The 21,640-nt window shown below is 40.7% G+C and overlaps 1 protein-coding gene across 1 annotated transcript in view; it reads right to left on the bottom strand.

The window, feature by feature from the left end:
* The window catches only part of RHPN2 (rhophilin Rho GTPase binding protein 2), a 40,912-nt gene that overhangs the window by 11,656 nt on the left and 7,616 nt on the right, over window positions 1–21,640 (bottom strand). Inside the window, exons 2-7 of the mRNA XM_083370620.1 lie at window positions 13,160–13,275; window positions 11,781–11,909; window positions 9,417–9,492; window positions 7,466–7,543; window positions 6,266–6,390; window positions 4,929–5,095 (exon numbers count right to left, since the gene is read on the bottom strand). Coding sequence (XP_083226746.1) covers window positions 4,929–5,095; window positions 6,266–6,390; window positions 7,466–7,543; window positions 9,417–9,492; window positions 11,781–11,909; window positions 13,160–13,275 — 691 coding nt within the window. The remainder of the gene's footprint in view (window positions 1–4,928; window positions 5,096–6,265; window positions 6,391–7,465; window positions 7,544–9,416; window positions 9,493–11,780; window positions 11,910–13,159; window positions 13,276–21,640) is intronic.

Genomic DNA, 21,640 nt, shown 5'->3' with positions numbered 1-21,640 from the left:
CGGTTCCACAGCCTCACAGAAAACAGAATGGTGGCTGCATTTAGCCAGTCATCTCTCAGTTTAAATTAAATTAGATTTACGTGTTTGGGTCACCCAAACATTATTGAGGCAAGTCAAAGCTTGTCCAGTACTGTTACTTTATTATAAAGATTGTTGGGGTGGGGTGTTCTATAAGAGTATTTCCCAAAGTTGCCAACTTTAAGATGTGTGGACTTCAACTCCCAGGGTTCCCCAGTCACCATGATAGCTGGGGAATTCTGGGAGTTGAAGTCCACCCATTTTAGGGTTGTCGCGCTTGAAAAGCACTGCTCTAGAAGATGCTGTAAGATGTCCAGTACTCCCAACAATACACTTCTATGAAGCGTTTTCAATTTTTTATTTTTATTATTTATTAGGGCAAGATATACAATCTTGGAAACAGCCAATTTTCAGCCTTCATTAATGAGTTTATTAATGATGATCTTCTCAACTCCTTAAACCTTTTCCAGCCCAATGCTATTGTCATTTATGAGATAAGCTACTAAGAAACTCTACTCTTATCTCTTGGCTGTTTTATGTTCAGCATTCCTTCTGTTACTTTTACAGTCATTTATACTGTAATATAAATCCCTGGCTGTCTAACCACGACATGGCATTTAAAGTTAGGAACTAGATGACTTTAAAAGAAATAAATCCAAAATTTGGACAAGGTGATTCATAGATATTTGATTATATAGCAATAGCACTTAGACTTATATACCGCTTCACAGTGCTTTACAGCCCTGTCTAAGCAGTTGTACAGAGTCAGCGTATTTTCCCCCAACATTCTGGGTCCTCATTTTACTGACCTCGGAAGGATGGAATGCTGAGTCCACCTTGAGCCAGTCAAGATTGAACTGCTGGAAGTCAGCAGAATTAGCCTGCCATACTGCATTCTAACTACTGCGCCTCTTACAAGTTGAGTTAACTCTTTTAAACACAGCCCATGCCCACAGCTAACAAAATAACAAGCTACATTTGAAACGACTTCAGCTGTCAGGGAAAACCCTTCAGAATAAGATTATTTATCCTTGGGTTTCCGGCTGAAGCATCAAAGGCTCTTAATGACAGGATGGAGAAGGTAAACATTTTTTTTTGTGAAGTAGCCAAGTTGGACATGTGCAAAAGAATAAGGTGGACATAACTATATAATTCAGTTTAAATATGCTCTTGCTTTCCACCTGACCCTAAACAAGCAACAAAGGAACAAAAAAAGACAAATAATGTGGGTAGATAAGTTCTAAAATATTTTCCTCATTTCACTAGCACGCCATGTTTGTTATTCATGTTACATGATCCAATGCATTTTTAATAAGAGGAAGGTAAGGGCCCAAACAGGGCAGAAAATGTGTGTGAAGACCTCAATTATTTTCAAATTATTGGAAAACCATTGCAGTTATGCAGTTCCGATTATGAAAGATGGGGACCTTGTGAAATTGAGAAATCTCTGAGCAACTCTGTCAACCTACACACAACTTTCCCTACAGGGAAACTAAAAGCTCATTCAAGGCTGTGACAGTATGACAAATCTGTCAGCAGGCAAACTTTGCCAGACCAAACCAAGTTGGACCTAATTCAAATAAATTCCAAACAAGCCAATTCTTTGGGAACCTGAAAGACAAACATTTGCTGAAGCTTCAAATCCTTAGTAGCACTGAGATCAGATAATCAAAAAAAATGCATTGTTCCTAACTGGTTTGTCAAGTTTTATTGGCAGGTTTTAATTCCACAGAAATGGATCGTTGCCCTGAGCCCTGTTGCAAACTTTCTCTCCCACCCACCCAACATTTAGCTATCAGTGTGAAATGACTGTGAAATGCAAACCTGAGGCAATCTTTAAAGAAACTCCTCATGCTGCACTCAAGCCCATTCTGTCAAATACCCATGTATGCAAACAAACAGAGGGTTGTTGAGGAATGGCTGAAATCTTAGCAAGATTGAATTTTTTCCACTCCTATTGCAAGCAAAATGGAGCATTTTTTTGGAAAGTATTTTTTGTTGGGGATCTTGACCTACCATAAGCTATATACAGGAGCTAGGATAGGCTATAAATGGAATAACAGAATATCAGAGTTGGAAGGGACCTTGGAGGCCTTCTAGTCCAGCCCCCTGCTCAAGCAGGAGAACCTATACCAGGGGTCAGCAACCTGAAACAGTGAGAGAGCCACTTGGAACCGGTTCCCTCACAAAAGGAAAAACTGGGAGCCGCAAAAAATGTGTCCACATGCACATACATGCGCGCATGCGCAGAACAGGGTTTGACTGAAGAGTGGAGCCAAGGCGAGATATGCACCTACCCTGCATATTTGAATTGATTGGTTGAATTTTTTTAGTCCCACTTTTTTTTTTTGGACTGCACATGGCAGAGGACTGGCAGCCGCAGGAGACGGCTGAAAGAGCCGCATGCGGCTCTGGAGCCACGGGTTGCAGACCTGTGACCTATACCATTTCAGACATTTGGCTGCCCAGTCTCTTCTTATAAACCTCTAGTGATGGAGCACCCACAATGTCTGAAGGCAACCATTATTTCTAGGTTGTCCCCTTCTTCTTTGTGGCAACCCCTGAGATATTGGAAGACTGCTATCATGTCCCCTCTAGTCCTTCTCTTCATTAAACTAAAGGTAAAGGTAAAGGTTCCCCCGCACATGCATGCTAGTAGTTTCCAACTCTAGGGGCCGGTGCTCATCTCCGTTTCAAAGCCGAAGAGCCAGCGCTTGTCCGAGGACGTCTCCGTGGTCATGTGGCCGGCATGACTAGACATCAAAGGTGCACGGAACGCTGTTACCCTCCCACCATAGTGGTCCCTATTTTTCTACTTGCATTTTTACGTGCTTTTGAACTGCTAGGTTGGCAGAAGCTGGGACAAGTAACAGGCGCTCAACTCTGTTACGCGGCACTCGGGATTCGACCCGCCAAACTGCCGACCTTCTGATCGACAAGCTTAGCATCCTAACCCACTGAGCCACCGCATCATTAAACTAGACATACTCAATTCCTGCAACTGTTATATGTTTTAGCTTCCAATCTCCAACCATCTGGGCCGCTCTTTTCTGCATTCTTTCCAGAGTCTGAAAATTACAATGGGAAGGTTCACCCAACATACTAAGACAAATCTGGACAAATCAAAGTACAATTTGAATCCAGCTAGTGACTGGGGATGCTGGCAAATGTGGGTAGCCTTATTGGAAAGTTTGCCATTCTGATCACCAGATGTCATGGGCTGTTTTATATCACAACTCTGACAAAATGTTTAAAAAAATCCCAGAAGGAAAAAATTTCAGAAACTTCAGATAACGTTTAACCAATTCTGCCATTTGTTAAGGATTGGAGAAATGTTTATTTTATTACTCAGAATCCATAATAGAACATTTGTTCTTTCACCATCTGCTCTTTGGTAATGCCTTCCTGTATGTTTGTATGCTCAGGGTTGTGTTTATAGATGAAAACCTTAGCAACAATCTTTCATTCTGTCCACAAAGGTCCATGGGCAGGGTTTGAATAATATTGCATTACTTTTGTCATAACTGAATTCTCAACATCTCCCCTTCTCCCCCCCCCCTAAAAAAGTGCCATGTTTTCTGCAAACTTTTTTTCTTCAAAAAATTAGTAATTATTTTCATTAAAGATTATTATCTGGTGGTGATACCGGTGTACTCCATATTCAAAACCATTTTGCACATTATATATGCCTACGTATGTATTTGCTTCCTCAGTTGAAGGTGGTTGCTCCTAAGACTTTACTATGAAGAGGAACAGGCCTCTAGACTGACAATAGTAGTAATTATGGGCCTCAGGAGGATTTAAATAAAATACTGATGCTAGGAACTGAAACTGCAGTAAATTATATAGCAATTGCTATAAAACCATTGGAACTACAGTATATTATAACCGAGGTCCCCAGTATGATACATATAATCCTCAACATACCACGACAATTGAGCCGAAAAGTTCTGTTGCTAAGCAAAACAGTTATTGAGTTTTGCCCCATTTTACAACCCTTCTCGTCACAATTGTTAACTTAATCCCTGCAGCTGATAGGTTAGTAACCTGGTTAACTAAATCTGGCTGCCTCATTGATCTTGCTTGTCAGAAAGTTGCAAAAGGGGACCACGTGATCCCAGGACACTGCAATCACAATAAGCATGGACCAGTTGCCAAGCATCCAAATTCTGAACATGGGACCGTGAGGATGTTCCATTGGTCGTGTGAAAAATAAGTCACTTTTTTCAGTGCTTTTGCAACTTTGAATGGTAGCTAAATAAACTGTTGTTAAGTCGGGGACTACCTGTGCCTGCTGACTCAGGTTTAAGGGAATCCTCTTCCATCCAACCCATTTTGAAATTCATGAGTTAGACGGTCATATGATTTGAGCAAACAAACGAGTACTGTACTGCTGAAAATCCACAACAGCCCGAATAGCACTGGGGCTACCGTGTAAGATTTTACAATAGTGTTCCAGACCAGAAAAGATTTGCAGATGCCTGCAAATAGTTAGGGGAAAAAAAATTTGATTGCAAAGAATGGAAAGCAGTTAATGATGGACCAAAATTGTACAGGCTGTCAAATTGTAAGTTATTAATTCTCCACAACATTTGCTCTGGCTAAATAGCCTACTTAAGTGCCTTCCATAAATCTGACAGGGAGGAGGCAGAAGGAGTTAATAATAAGTTTTGAAAAGAATGTTTTCACTAAAAAAAAACATTCCTTCGTGTTCTTGCTTACAGTTCTTTAGGTGTTAATTCTGTCCACAAAGAGTTTGAAATTAAGCTCGGACAGTCACATTACCCTACCCGGAACAGACACAAACCAGAGGAAATCACAATTGCAAACAAGCGGATTAAGCCAATCTCCAGGCATTTCTTTAGGGGAGGGGGCTGTGGGGGGGAACCCCACCCCCCTACGGCTCCTACCTGCTGCTTTCTGAAAAGCACTGATGGCCTTTTGAAGCCCGTCTTCCGTTTGCCGATTGCATTTTGTGCCAATCTGTGTGTAGAGGGCTCCGATGTTAAATAAAATGCTGGCTTTTTCCAGCAACAAATTCTTCTGACAAACGGGGACGCCTGTGAAAGAGTCATACCTTCAATAAAAACCAAAGAGAACACAAATGTTAACAACCCAGGGAGATAAAAAAAAACGGGGAGAAATTATTCGCTTTATAATGTTTTTAAGATGTCAAAAAAAACAAAACCCAACAACATTCTTTTCCTATTAACTCCAATTTAAGTCCAAACCTAGTTTGCATGCCAATTGGTTCATAAGCTGCGCTGTGATCCATCTCAGTTACAGACTGATTTCCACAATGGACTAAGGCATCCTTGGTTTAACTAGGGCGGGCTGAATAAAATGGTCAACACAACCCATTAGTTCACAGATAAAGAAATCACGTTGTAATTTAGCACAATGTGTGAACCAGACCAGCATTCCAAAGGCAACTGGATTTTCTTTGTTTCCTAATAAATAAATAAATCAACAATGAATCAATCAATCAATGGTGCCTTGGTGGAGCAGTGGGCTAATGCCTCCTTAAGTAACACCAGCTGCCTGCAATCAGTGCAGGTTCGAGTCCCACCAGGCTCAAGGTTGACTCAGCCTTCCATCCTTCCCAGGTAGGTAAAATGAGGACCCAGATTGTTGGGGGCAATTAAGCTGACTTTGTAATGATGCCGCTTGGGGTGTGTGTGAAAAGCCTTAATAAGCAGGCATATACATAGAATGAAGGCTACTGCTAAGCCTTGTAAGCCGCCCTGAGTCTTCGGAGAAGGGCAGGATATAAATGGAATTAAAATAAAATAATCAATCAAAACATTACTGGAAGGGACCTTGCAGGTCTTCTAATCCAACTCTCTTGCTCAAACAGGAGGCCCTCTACCATTCCAGACAAGTGGCTGTCCAGTCTCTTCTTAAAAGCCTCCAGTGCTGGATCACCCACAAGCCGTTCCATTGATTAATTGTTCTAATTGTTAGGAAATTTCTCCTTAGTTCTCGATTACTTGTCTCCTTGATTAGTTTCCATCAGTCCATTCTTGTCTTGCCTTCTGGTCCTTTGGAAAATAGGTTAACTCTGTCTTCTTTGTGGCAGCCCCTTAGATATTGGAACACTGCTATCATGTCACCCTAGTCCAGAGGTAGGCAACCTTGGCTCTTTTATGACTCGTGGACTTCAACTCCCAGAATTCCTGAGCCAGCCCCTGCCCTAGTCCTTCTTTTCATTAAACCAGACAAGGTTCAATTTTAAGAAAGGTCTTACCAAGTATATAAAATGCCCAGATTTCTACTGGGTGAGAAGAACCGATTCTCAACAAAGCCAAGCTGTACGTAATAGCTCATCAGCATCTCAACTCCAGATTCATCTCTGGTGGGTGTCCGGCAGGCCTTTGAATAATAGGACAGGTATTAGCTATAACGTTGATATGTGGCCCAACTGAGTGCTCTTATCTGCTTGGGATTCAGGAAATAATTAAAAACAGGGCTATTGAAAAGTGCCTTTGGGGTACCGGTGTGACCATCTACTTGCATGGTCTTCTAATACTATCGGTGGCTTAATTATAGTATATTTATTCTATAAAGTTATTTATATTATATTTGCATATTTTATACACACACACACAGGTAGTCCTCGACGTCTGACCACATTTGAGCCCAACATTTCTGTTGCCACATGAGACAGTTGCTTAGTGAATTGTGCCCCATTTTACGACCTTTCTAGCCACAGTTGTTAAGTTAGTAATATGTCTGTTAAGTGAATCAGGCTTCTCCATTGATTTTTTTTTGCTTGCCAGAAAGTCATAAAAGGTGATCGCATGACCCCTGGGACACTGTAACCGTCATAAATATGAGTCAGTTGCCAAATGTCTGAATTTTGATCATGTGACCACAGGGATGCTACAATGGTTGTAAGTGTGAAAAAGTTTGATCGGTCACAAAACGAACTGTTGTAAGTCAAGGACTACCTGTAAATGTACAATATATGTATATTGTGTACAAATAACATCTCTATAAAATTATTTATATAATCCTAGAATTTTTTTTTCTTGTTCAAATTATGATATAAACTCTGGGCAAGTTCCAAACAGTTGTTTTAAATATAACACTGCTGTTTCCCATTCAGAATAGATCTTGGATGCGGAAAAGTTTGTTTTCAGATATCAAGGTCAAAAGAGCCTCAAAAGGAAAAAAAAGAAGAGAAGTAATAATCATTTATTCGCATTTTAGGTTTGTACACCACCGGGCTCCCAATGACTGTGGGTGGTTCACAACAAATAAAATAACTATAACAAAATTAATTAAAGATAAAGGAAGAGAGGAGAAGGAATGGTGGCCTGAAAACTAAATGCACTAAAGAGTGGTATTGTATTTCCCTTTTATTATGTTTAATTAAAATGAGAATAAAATAGGGACAGGCTCTCTTCCCCACCCCCAGACTGAAAATCAAACAGAGCCAGCTTACTTGTCTTAAATCCATAAGATCTGCAATTTCATTTTCATATTCTGCACCATCTTCACTGTAATGTTCCAGAATAAAGTCCTGAAAATAATTAAAATAATCCATTACAATAATTATTATTTTTTTTAAAAAAAGTCTCCAAATCACATATTTGTTTCATTCAGGCACAGACATAAATTAAATTATATAACATTCTTCCAAGAGGAACTGAAGAAATCTACCTAAGAGATTTACCCAGAATGATACTTTGAGTTGAGAAGTGGGCTTTAAATATAAACCTCCGTTCCATTAAAATGCATTTTGTCTCCCTGGAAATCAGCATTTCACTGCAGTATATACCCTCAAACCTGATTTAAACATCTGGACAATCAATGCTGCATTTTTGTGAGTTACGTCAGCGAAAAAACATGTTTCTGAATGTAACAGAGAAGATAGAAGAATGAAAAGCTTAGACTAGAATGACCTGGTGTAGGAAAAGTTTCCACATTAAATGGCGTCAAAATGATTTCTTTTAAAAGTCTCATGCTGTATGTCATAAAAAGTCTCCCAGGGAATTCACAAAGTTTGTGGGAAGCTAGGTCCCCAAACACTACAATGAAAGCTGTGAATGAAATGTGTATTTTCTTCCACTCCACCTAACTTAAAAATGTATTTTAAAAGCCAAGATGAGACAGAACACTATCTCATCAATACAGAGAGTAAACTGAACCATCTGCTCATGTGACTAGATGATCTTTTGATCTGATTAATGAAGCTATTGCTTAAATTCTTATAGATAGTCTGATTTATAGCCTATATTGCAGGCAAACTCTGCCCACAGCCTGCAGTTCAATCTCGACGGGGCTCAAGGCTCACTCAGCCTCCCATCCTTCCGAGGTCGGCAAAATGAAGACCTAGATGGTTGGGGGCAATATGCAAACAGTGCTTATGTTGTAAACTGCCCAGAGAATGCTATAAATCTCTAAAGCAGGGGTCTTCAAATTTGGCCCTTTTATGACTTGTGGACTTCAGCTCCCACGCGGGCTGAGGAATTCTGCAAGTTGAAGTCCACAAGTCATAAAAGGGCCGAATTTGAAGACCCCTGCATAAGTCTAAGTGCTACTGCTATTATACTGAAGTTCCTTGGCATCAGTACTTCTTAAGCTTGGCCACAACTTCCAGATGTTGTGAATGTCAGTTGTCAGAATTCCCCAACCAACGTGGTAAATTGGTGAAAATTCTAGAGTTGCCAAACATAGTTTACCTCCACAACTGGCCAGGCAAAAGGGGGTCATCCTAAATTCCAAAGACTGTTGGATTTGTTTTCTGGTAGGACAGATGACTAGCAGGTCAGTCCTGTCATTAGGAGAATAACACTCAAAGGGCTGGATCCTACCCTTCAGCAAACCAGCTTCCTTAGCTATTTTTGACACTTCCTGGCCCTTCCCAAAAAGATGGGCTGCTCTTTTATTATCTAGTTCAAAGCACAAAGTGTCTGGTACAATCTCTGATTTTAAAAACGGAAAAAAGAGTTGAGGGTAAAATCAAAAGAATAAAGTCCTTAAGTCAGACGTATCCAGCAATTAGGGGAGAGGGAACTCAGATAAAGGCATTGAGAAAGAACTAATTTAACCCACAGTCTATAAATATTTGCATAGCTACCGGTCAGCAGCTTCTGGATAAATCTAACAACAAAAAAAAGAGTTTTGAAACAGAAAGAAGCCATGTTAGGAAAGGAATTCCCATGAACCCCCTATCTCTCTGTCCAAATTTAATCCGATCCGGTTTTTATTGTAATTTGTTAGCTACCGGTATGTCATTCCTAGGAGAAAGTGTAAATATTTCAGAAGAATATTGGCAATTTTATTTTATTTTTTATTTTTGAGCAAATATTTCCTTTAGCATGCTTTTTAGATTTATTTATGGGCAAAAGAGTTTAATTCCCTTTAGCGCTGCTGCTTGGGGAAAAAAATACCTTGAGGGGTACTGCAAAGTCCACATCTTTCGTCTCTTTCAGGCCAAGGGGTATCAGAGGAATGCTAAAAGCTTCCCTGTGTTAAAAGAAGAAATGCACATTAATAACTCTGATTTACACAACTGTGGTGGAAAGTTGGTGGCTGAGGAATTGCTGTGTATAAATCACTGTCGTCATCTGGACTTCCTCATTTCATTCAGCACTGGTACAAGACACACCCGTCCCCTGTGGCTTAAAGAACGCAACTTTTTCAGGCAAAAGGCCACGCTTGATCTTTGACTGCCATAGTACTGGGGACCATGCTCCAAGAAATATGTGAGCTCCCAACGCAGCATAAAGCAAGGGCAGGGTTAAAACTCAGCTTGCTTTGATTTAGTTTGCATTCAGTTCAATGAAAAATAAATTCCAATAATGATATTCGCTTTGTGCTATTCTTCCTTATGTTTTGGGGTTGTCACAAATATTCACAAGTCCTGAAGTCAACTTATGCAGAAGTTCTTGGAGCCATAGCAAGAATCCAAGGGCTAAGTGTAACCTGGGACCACCTCCCACTGCCCCATGTTTAATTAGCTGGAGCTAATTAAACTATAACCTGGAGCCAGCCTATCTAAGATAAAAGGATTCCTAGGTAATCTCCCAGAGTTTATACTTTTGTATTCCTGCCTGCCCAACTTAGAACATCCTGCTCCTTACATCCTGCAATCTAGTTACTCAGTCTACACTAGTTACTTAGTTTACAGATGTAATCTTCTCCAACTCCCTAGAAAACCACTGGATTCTATACTCTTAAAGTCAGAAGCCTAAAATTTGCCAATGGAAATACTCACAGGAAAGGGAAATGACCCATCACAGTGAGATGGATTTAGGAAGATGGCCAATGCAGCAAGAATAGGGAGGATAATGACCAATTAGTATGAACAGCAGGAGCAACTGAGTCCTGGAGACTTCTGGTTCTCCAAAGAGATGGAGTGACCCCCAAAGAACAAAGAATAGTCAGGCTACTAGAAGGAGTATTCCTGGAATCTACTCACAGTCAAGCATCCTTATCTGTTCTTTTGTAAGAAGTAAGGACAGATCACTTCTCTTGCCTCTTAGGAAAGGGTTCCACATACCGGGGGTGCCAATCTTGGCAACTTTAGGACTGGTGGACTTCAATTTCCAGAATTCCCCAATCAGCATGGGAAATTCTGGAAGCTGAAGTCCACAGATCTTAAAAGTTGCCACGGTTGCCACATACCAAGAGATCCAACTATTCTAGCAAAAAATAAGCAGAGATTCTAAGCATAAAACCATCGCCACCCTTTGCATGGGAATATCTATGCATTCCAACATAAAGTTGCTCTTCTCTATTTTTTCCTGGTCCTTCTTTGCCACTGGCAGGAACAAACCTAAAAGCCATCCCAACAGGAGCAACCTACTGCTACTATTTGGAGGCAGCCTGCATTGGAGGGAACTGAGAAACAAGCAAAGCTTTCCTTTTGATTTTTCACTGCCCTTCTTGTGATCATTTTTGCAAAGCTGCCAATGCTTATGCACCAGCTTTCTCAGGTCACCAGTGCTCTTGCCAACCCCTGAGCTGAATGTAGAGGCCCTTCCCTTCCTCCTTCTGAGTCTCTGAAATGCCAAATTCACAGGGAGAAAAATAGCAGACGTCCTTCTTCTAAAATATTTCACCAAGCTCAGAAACAACCAGGCTCAGAGAGCACCAAGGACCCCTCATTTCAACTCTGAGCTACAAATAGAATTCTTTCCCCAGACTGCTACTATGAGTAGCTGCCCAAAGGTCTTTTGCCATAGTCTCTGTAGTTGATGCCATTGAATGCCACCGCAACAGTAGTATCTCATTCGCTTCCAAATAGAGCTGTTGGTTTTTCCAATCGCAACACATTTTCCCCACCAAAACCCCAAACTATCGGATGGACTTTTTGCAGGAACGCTAAGTTCAGATGCTGTAATGGGAGAAAAAGCTCTCAAATGAGCAAGACCAACAATTAGTAAAGGCCACTCTACATTTTGCCATATTGTCGTACTTGATATTAAATCTTCTGCTGCAAATTCACTCTCTGTTTTTCCTCTTCACCTCCAGCAGGAGAAGGATTGTCTCTGCCTTTCCTTACTGCATCCAAACCAATTTTTGGGCAGTATTAATTACTTTTGAGTACTTTTCTCAGAAGCAATTTAAAAAGCTCTGCCTTAATCCTTGGGCACAGCAGGACCACTTCAGTAATACGGCTTGTTCTTTTGTCTCTTTTGTTTTGTTTTAAAAAATCTTTCTTCAGTCTTACATTCTTTGGCTTGTTTGTTTTTGCATCAGTTAGCAAAAAAGAAGAGAACATCATTGCAATCATTTTTTCTTTCACTTACTCCGTGTTCTGATAGACATCCAAGGATATATTGAGTCCTTCTAACTCTTCCTTGAGGATCTGTAGGTTGGAATTGACGTAGCTGAGTTCCAGCAGCACCTGTTCTCGGATTCTGGGGCTGGTCGTTGCACTGCCAAAGGAAAAATTAAAAAAGTTTGTTTATTGGGATGGAGTCAGAGCAACTGAATAGAGCTGAACATTTGCAAGCCAGATGCCCTTCCTGATGCCTATGCAGAGTTCACAGCAGATATATTCTCATTGTGCGCTGATAAGAGAAACATCTCTGTCGCTGCCTAGGATTGAACTCTGAAAAAATAGAGAAAATAGGAAAGGGAAATAATGAGGAAATATTATAAGGAAACAGTCTGAGCAGCAAAGCGGCCTAGAGGTGAAGATGCTCACCTCTCAACCTTTCAAGTGAGAGGCGAGCATCTTCACCTCTAGACCGCTGCGCTGCTCAGACTGTTTCCTTATAATATTTCCCTATTATTTCTCTTTCCTATTTTCTCTATTTTTTCAGTTTATTCCAGCACCGACATATTGGTAGTTCTCAAAAGTGATGTACTATTGTTTTTCACACTCACGACTGTTGCAGCATCCCCGCAGTCACGTGATCAAAATTCAGAGGCTTGGCAACTGACTAGTCATTATGACAGTTGCAGTGTCCTGAGGTCATGTGATCACTGTGGTGGCACAGTGGTTAGAATGCAGTACTGCAGGCTACTTCTGCTGACTGCCAGCAGTTCGATTCTCACCAGCTCAAGGTTGACTCAGCCTTCTATCCTTCTGAGGATGAGGACCCAGATTGTTGGGGGGGGGTGTCATATGATGACTTTGTAAACCGCTTAGAGAGGGCTGTAAAGCACTGTGAAGTGGTATATAAGTCCAAGTGCTATTGCTATTTTGCCAACTTCTGACAAGCAAAATTAATGGGGAGGCCAGGTTCACTTAACAGCCGTGTTACTAGGTTAACAACTGAAGTGTAAAAGTCACATAACAACTGTCTTGCTTAGCAACAGAAATCTTGAACTCAACTGTAATCCTAAGATGATAACTACTGTAAACGGAAGAAGGATGATGTGGTCAAAGCCATCCTATTGCATCAAATGGCACACAGCAATGGGCCTGTTTTGAAAGGAAACCATATAGAAAGAGAAGCAGGAGAAGGTCACTGGGAGAGCAGATACCTCCTTTCAGAGGGAACAGTGAAAACATTATGTAAATCGGCATGCCAAGCTCTGTCTTCTATTTTATTCTCAATAAGGTGTTGGAGCGAACGGGGCTGCTGGCTGGGAAGTGAGAGGCTGTTCCTGTTGAGAAGGACAAAGGCTGCATTTTGTGACTGTGGGCATAAAAGAGAGGGAACTCGTGGGAACATACCGGAGAAGGTTTTCCGCGCCAGCTCTCATCCTCACCGCTTTCAGAATCTGCTGGTTCAGGATAGCTCTCCGGTTTTGCAATTTACTCCGCCCGGTCTCTGCGAGGGGGTTGCATCCCTGAACAACAGGAAAGATATCCTTTATCAAAAGGGCAGGACCACAGAAAGAAAGAAGGAAACCCAATCCTTCCCCCCCCCCCACAAAAAATAAAGCCTATCTCTAGCCGTTTAGAAACAAGTAAGTTCATGCAGAAAAATAGTCCCCCATCTTCTTGAGAAAGAAGATGCAACAGGGGACAGCGACCGAAGTCTCACTTCTGTAGCAAGAGGAGAAACTCCAGATGAGGGGGAATTCCAGATGTTGCAGACCTACTGCTCCCAGCAGCCCCTGCCAGGATGGCCAAAGGTGAGGGATGCTGGGAATCGAGGTGCAGCAATTATCTGAGTAGAACCAAGGCCAATCTCCTGTCCTTCTGTAACTTTTGGGAAGAGTTTCCCAAAATGGGTTCTGCAACAAACACCCTGAAAGATGCTAGTCCATTTCCTCCCTTCTGATTTTTTTTCCTCCCAATAATCAGCTTTTGCGGCCACTCTTCTTATGTAGGCATTTTGCTTCTCCATGGTTTGTGGGTTTATTCCTAGCACATGTCTTCCCTTGAAATTTCCTGTTATTTCCCACTAATATTTCCCTGATGTTGCCATGAAAAAATTGCACACCTGGAGAACTGACCTACCCATCACTTTAATAATAGTTTTAAAGATTAGGAACTATTCAGAATTATAATGCTATTTCCTTTCTTTTCCTCATGATTTTATGGGAACCCTAAGCTCCAAATGTCCTGTGTTTTAAGATGTCGCATTACAGGCGAGCCTCACTTAATGACCGTCACTTAGTGGCCAATCAAGATACGATGGACTTCCCCAGAGCTACTTATGTTGTATGGCTGTATTATTATTATTATTATTATTATTATTATTATTATTATTATTATTATTATTAAACTTTTATTCATAAAACATGAAACTCAGTCAACTGAACACTCAAATTGACTGGCACTAATGGTTGACATGGGTTGCTGCCAGCATCCTAGGTATCAACCAGGTGTCTCCTTAAAATGGAAGATGTTCCGAGTAGCGCAGTTTTTTGTAGCTTTGCTGGAGTTATTGCAGGAAGCTGCAATTTCTTGAAGTATTTTGCAAAGTTTTTGGACATAGTTCCCAGTGCCCCGATAACAATGGGTATCACTATTACATGTTTCATCCATAATCGTGCAGCATTATTATTATTATTATTATTATTATTATTATTATTATTATTATTATTATTATTATTATTTTATTATTATTATTATTATTATTATTGTTATCATGCTTCCCAACTTCTTTACTACCCTCTCTTATTGGTATCATTACAGGTAGTCCTTGACTTACAACAACTGAGCCCAAGATTTCTGTTGTTAAGTGAGACATTTGTTAAGTGAGTTTTGCCCCATTTTACGACCTTTCTTGCCACAGCTGTTAAGTGAATCCCTGCAGCTGATAAATTAGTAACACAATTGTTAAGTGAATCTGGCTTCCCCATTGACTTTGCTTGTCAGAAGGCCACAAAAGGCGATCACGTGACCTCAGGACACAGCAATGGTCATAAACCTGAACCAGTAGCAAAGCATCTGAATTTTGATCACATGATCTTGGGGATGCTGCAACGGTTGTGTGAAAAATGGTTAGAAGCAGTGGTGGGATTCAAATATGTGAACAACCGGTCCTCGGTGTGGATGCCACTTCTGGAAGTCCATTCTGGGCCTGGGCAACAAAAAATTAGCTGCCGGTTCTGCTGAACTGGTGAGAACTGGCTGAATCCCACCAGTTATAAGTCACTTTTTCAACTTTGAATGGTCACTAAATGAAGTGTGGCAAGTCGAGAACTGCCTGGATTATGAACACTGTTACTCTCTCGCTTTGCATGTACTAGCTTTTGCACCGGAGACAAATTTCTTGTCTGTTAACTCACGCTTGGCCAATAAAGTATTCTATTCTGTTATGAGCCATTTTTGAAGTTCAGACAGCTCTACACACACATACCCCTCCTGTGTCTGTTGTCCCTGATGGAAGGTCTCATGCGGTCTCACAAGGACTGGGTCTTCACATCTCACTAAACCAAGATGAAATTCAGAATTTTGTGCCGGATTACAAGCTGCCATTGGCTGAACCTACTCTTTGTGTTATGCCATAAACACGGTACACAAAGTGCCAAGATTGGCACATCACAATGATGCCAGTGGCAACAAAACCCACAGTGAGGCCGAGCTAAATGTTAGCTCCATTGCCAGCAAATCCAGTCTTCAAGATCTGGAAATCTTCAAAACCCACTGATGTAATGACACAGGATGACAGAGATTGAACATGCCACATCCTGAGGGAAAAAAAGGATTGTGGTCCTTCAAAAGGAAGTGTTGCCTTCAAGTGACCTGGTGTTTCATTTCATTCAAGAGATGTTATCAAACCTCACTGCCATACCTTTTACTTTGTTTTTCATCAACCAGACTAGAAACAGATCAAAACAGCAGATAGTTGACCTCACTTCTCAAAAAAAAAAAAAAAACACCTCTCCAAATGTAAGGCTGTCACCTTGGTATGTGAGAATATTTCATTTTCCTGTATTGTTTCAATCCGCAAACAGGAATTCCAAGCATTTTTTTTTAGCGTAGGCTATCTGGATATCTGAAAGCCTAACTAACCCTAGAAAGACACCATAATGACTTCCTTAAGTTTCTTTTAGAAAATCTTGCTTAGGTAAAAAGCCTTATCTTCACTCATGACAAGATACCACAAAAAGAACACTAGAAGACATTGCACTTTTGCTGTGTGTGTGTGTGTGTGTGTGTGTGTGTGTGTGTGTGTGTTTAAATAAAACAGTTTTATTTTGTGGCTACTCTCTCACTGAAAGATAAGAAATTCAAATATGGTTAGGACTGCAGAACAGGTTAGACAGTTTGTTTTAACTAGAACAAACATCAAATGAAGGGCAGTAAAGCTTCAAAACCAAGGAAAGATCAAAAGCCAAGGCCATCAAACCTGGCAGACCCAGGTAGTTCCTTGAAACCTGGTTCCAATATCTAAAGGGCTGCCACAAAGAGGGGGTGGGCGTCAACCTATTCTCCAAAGCCCCTGAAGGCAGGACAAGAAGCAATGGATGGAAACTAATCAAGGAGAGAAACAACCTCAAGAGAAATTTCCTGACAGTGAGAACAATTAACCAGAAGTTGTGGATGCTCCATCACTGGAGGCTTTTAAGAGGTTGGACAACCATTTGTGTGAAATGGTACTATAGGGTTGGAGGTCTTCTAGGTCTTCCAACTCTGTTATTTTGTTATTCTGTTGATTTATTTCAGTGGTCCTCGAGAGCTGGAAGGCCCTTCCCTTCTCCAGGTCAATGCTATTCCCTTGTTACAACTGCGATTTCTTTGTGTGTGTGTGTGTGTGTGTGTGTGTGTGTGTGTGTGTGTCTGCCTTCAAATCAGTTTTTGATTCCTAGTGACTCCTGAACTAGTCACCTGCAGTTTTCCTGGCAGGATTTTGGAGTTGGTTTGCCATTGCCACCTTTATAGGGCTGAAAGAGAAGGACTGGCTCAAGGTTACCCACCTGGTTTTGTGTCCAAGGCAGAACTAGAATTCCCAATCTGCCATTATCTAGCCTGGTTCATTAATAGCACTAAAGTGCTCTTTTCATTTTCTATGCAATTCCAGATGGACACTACAGGTAGCCTTTGACTTACAACAGCTCGTTTACTGACCGTTCAAAGTTACAGCGGCACTGAAAAAAAGTGACTCATGGCCCATTTTTCACACTTACGACCAGCATCCCCACAGTCACGTGACCAAAATTCAGATGCTTTGCAACTGGTTCATATTTACGATGGTTGCAGTGTCCCAGGGTCATGTGATCAGTTTTTGTGAGTTTCTGACAAGCAAAGTCAACAGGGAAGCCACTGAAGAACCATGTTACTTAACAACTGCAATGATTCACTTAACAACTGTGGCAAGAAAGGTTGTAAAGTGGAGCAAAACTCATTTAACCAATGCTTCCCTTAGCCACATAAGTTTTGGGCTGAGTTGTCGTTGTAAGTCGAGGACTAGCTGAGTATCATGGCATGATGGGAAATAAAAATGGGTAGTCAACATTACCTACTAAGACTGGAGCAGAAGCCGTGGACAGTAATAAGTACCGATGGACTCTACTTTGACCTTTGACACATAACCAAGGATCTCAAACCAGATTCTGAGTCCATAAGCCAAGGTGTTTTCATTGAGTCCTTATTTCTGAACACGTTTCTGATCAGTCTCTACATTAGGGATCTTCAACCAGGCATGCTGGCTGAGGAATTCTGGGAGTTGAAGTCCACAAGTCATAAAAGGGCCAAGTTTGAAGATCCCTGCTCTACATGGACCATGGACTGGTCTTCATTTCCTCCCTCTTGAACCAACCTATATCCCATGTCAACGAAAGGAGATATTCCTCTTCCTCTTATTCCTTGCATTACTGAAACACAGAAAGCAGATCAACCTGTTGTTTTGAGGTGGAAAGCAAGAAGGGTTAGCCTAAAAAAGATTTTATGAAAAACACGGATGTCCATTGAGGTGCCTTTGAGAAAAGAATGGTATTCTGCTTGCATAGAGGCTGCTGAGAGGGAGTTAAAGTTAAAGTTACCATTGGAAGTTAATGACTTGCATCGGAAATCTAGTAAAAGCAAAGCTGGCCAAATATTAACCAGTATATAAAAGGAGAGTTCCTGTCCTCCTTAACACGGTCTCTTGAAGAAAAAGCTGTCTCATGTCTTAAAATGCCTGAAGAATAAGATAGGAGTGTGACATGACAATCTTAGCTCTAAGAAACGAACAATAGAAGCAAGAAAGTTAATGTGTGCCCGGCTAGGCCAAGCATTTAAACTACTTGCCTTCCATTTAAATAAAGCCCAATTTATTATTATTATTATTTTCTTTCTTTTTTAGGGGGAGGGGTCCTTGAGAAAAGAAAGGTCCATGTTGCAGATTTGCATTCAGAAACCAGTCAGGGGTTTTTTTCTGTAAGCCTTAGAAATAAAAAGGTTGTTTGTTATTGAAATCTCTGTAGAGTTTGAATCAATATTCACAGTTAGCAACTGAACTAAATCACTAAGCAATCAAGGTCACAGCAACCCACTTTTTGAAAATTCTTTTAAAAAAAACCATTGCAAAAAGGAGAATGTGATGTCTGCAGACAGATTGACTGATTGATTCTATTGAAATGTTTATTGATGGAACCAATGACTGATAGAAATGCAGAATACAGTCCATTAGGGCGTGTTTTGCAACAGATATGCCAGCAGAAAGAAACTTTAGCCTTTCAGTGGATGCAGATCTCAATTAAAAAAAACAACTTCCTAATATACTATATTGAAAGAATGGAGAAGTCTGTGGCCCAGCTAACTTCTATTACATGGAGTATTTTTCCTGCTTAATTGCTTCTAAAGAAAACTGCCTTCATTTCCCTACGGCTGCAATCATTGAATATTAGCATGACACACTACATTTTATTATTTATTACATTCTAGAAATAATTAGTATTCCTTTAACAGAAGGGCACACAATTTTGGGGACAGAGGGCTGCACCTAACCTTTGAATCATATTGAAGAATTTGGCAGAGCAAAGACAAACATGAAGCTGAATGGAGTGAAATGCAGTAAGGTGTTATTAAATATAGTTAAGAGGGTTATTTATCAAGTATTCCCTCCTTGCAGCATTAAAATAAGAATATGGCAACATCTTTAGAGGTTTATGTGGAGCTGCATGCAATTCTGGAACCGCAGCCTGCACACCACAGGCTTAATATTTAATTTGAGTGCAGTAATTACAGTTATTCCTTGACTTACGAACACAAGTGAGCCCAAAATTTCTGTTACTAAGTGAGACAGTTGAGTTTTGCCCCCATTTGCAATTTTTCTTGCCACAATTGTTAAGTGATGGCCTCAATCTGGCATCCCGATTGACTTTACTTATCAGAAGATCACATATGACACCCCTCCCCTGGGACACCACCATATGTCCTAAATATGAACCAATTGCCAAGTGTCATGTGACCACAAGGATGCTGCAACAGTTGTGTGAACAATGGTCATAAGTCACTTTTCCCAGGGCTATTGTAACTTCAAAGAGTCACTAAATGAATGATTGGAAGTCAGGGACTAGCTGTACAGAAGAACTAGCCAACCCATTTGGTTAAAGGCTGTCCGGAAAAACCAAACTTTTCTGCAATAGGTCCTCAAGAGTTGAAAGAGATCTTTATTTGCCAGGGAACTGCCAAACAAGCATCAGTAAACCATATCTCAGCGGGCACTTTTGGGTGTTTAATGTCTTGTGCATTTGTCACAAGGTACATCTGCTAACCTGGATCACGACATTTCATTTGCTTCAGATTAGAAGTGGATGAAGCTTCCCAAATGCAGCAACACACACACACACACACACACACACACACACACACACAAAAGCAAGCAATGTTTTAGAACATCAGGGAAATAGGATTATTGAGGTCCTGGTAATTTCTGAGCTTAGTGGTCTTCTTGCAGACATTTCATTACCAAACTAGGTAAGATCATCAAATAGGATTAGAGCCATTCTTTCCATACAGGTTCCATACGCATGCATATACAGTCTATAAATTATTGGAAATTTCAAACACAAGAATAAAACTAAAACAAATAAACCACACGGGTTCCAGAAACCAGGAAGTGTTCTGAAGCAGAGCCCAACAATTTCTCCCATTGGCTCCAGGAAGCGCTGTCTTTGCCAAATGGTCATAAGCAAGTTCCTACAAATTAAACTCAATTCACTGATATATTTTGCTCCAGAACAAAGGAACAAGAGAGGCCGCTTTGCCAGATCACTGAACTGCATTCAAATATTGTTCCCAAAAGAAAAGAAAAAAATAGTCAATCCAGTAAGAATGCTAGGTTCACATACTGTACAAATAACTTTAGATTAGGATGGACCACCAGGATGGATTTGAACGTGGAAACAGAGCACGGAGAGAATATAACAGAACAACAGAGTTGGAAGGGACCTTGGAGGACTTCTAGTCTCGTTCCCCAACATTTCCAGCTTTCCAGACCAGGGGATGGTTGCATGGATGCTCATGCAAGTGGGGATGTGCACACGTGCATGCGCACTCAGCTGTCACTTCGGGTAGCCCGGTTCTGAACAGCTCACGGCCTAGTAGTGGGTCACGGTCCAGGAGTTGGGGACCCCTATTCTAGTCCAACCTCCTGCTCAATTTCAGACAGGCTCTTTTTAAAAAGCTCCAGTACTGGAGCACCCACAACTTCTGAAGGCAAGCCATTCCACTGGTTGATTGTCATATATGGTTTATACGACATGGAATATGGAATATATGATTTGCCCGCTGAAGATTAAGCCTCGCTCCCCGACATTCCCAGTTTTAAAAGGATCAGATAATATAACATTCCACTAAGCCAAGCCTTGTTTAATCATAGTTTACTGAATAAGCTGCGGGTGGCTGACTTTGGATAACTGAGCCATGCATAACTGGTCAGGTTATTAATCAGTAGCTGTGCACACTTTGAAAATAATTCAGAAGAATTACTTTGACACTTGCATGAGCATATTTCTTCACTGTTCATTTTAGCACATGGTGTTGATTTAATCAATAGAATCATTAAACAATGACGTTTTAGGAGCTCTAAAGACGGTATTACTGGTATGTTAAGATATGGAATGAAGTTTTTAAAAAGACATGTTAAGATGAGGAAAACTACAATTGTCCTTGTTGGGTTGAATTTCTGTGATAAAAAAATAATATCTTTCCTAGAAAGAAGTTTTTGTTTCAGACAATATCTATTTTGACAACTGTTGCACCATTTAAACAGTGGCAAAAGGCTATAACTAAGATTGTGTGGCAGGGGGAAAAAGATGAGTTAAATGTAGGATGTTACAAGGTGCAAAGGAAAAAAAAAAGATTGAGTTTACCTGATTTGAACTTATATGTTGCAGCTTGCTGTGTGGTTTGGATGAAAGAGTGGGTGCTGTTGAGAAGGCTTGTTGAGTTAGAAGGACATGACCTGAGATTTGGGTGGCATGGGTATTTCTGGTACAATAAATCAAGATTAATGTGAATTTTAAAAAGGATTGTGTTAGACATGGCATAATGAGAATGTAGAATAAAAATCCAGATGGTGCCAAAAACATCTCTGGGGCTCTCAGAGGCAATTTATAGATATGGGGGGAAAAACAGACAAACACAAATGGCTAATTTATCCTGAGATACTAGATAATTTTGTCAAGGGGAGCAAAAAAAATGAAATCAAAAGAAAAACTGCTGGCAGAGGAAGAGTGTGGCCAGCAAATCTGGAGCTGCCCAGCCGTGACATTATTCAATGGAGAAAAATGAATATTGCTGCAATAACCAAGCAGACGAGAAATGCCTCCA

The sequence above is a fragment of the Vipera ursinii genome (genome assembly GCF_947247035.1).
Source record: "Vipera ursinii genome assembly, chromosome: 10".
In the NCBI taxonomy this organism is placed as follows: Eukaryota; Metazoa; Chordata; class Lepidosauria; order Squamata; family Viperidae; genus Vipera; species Vipera ursinii.
The sequence above is the reverse complement of the archived record's forward strand: the minus strand, read 5'-3'. Positions and strand labels throughout refer to the sequence as shown.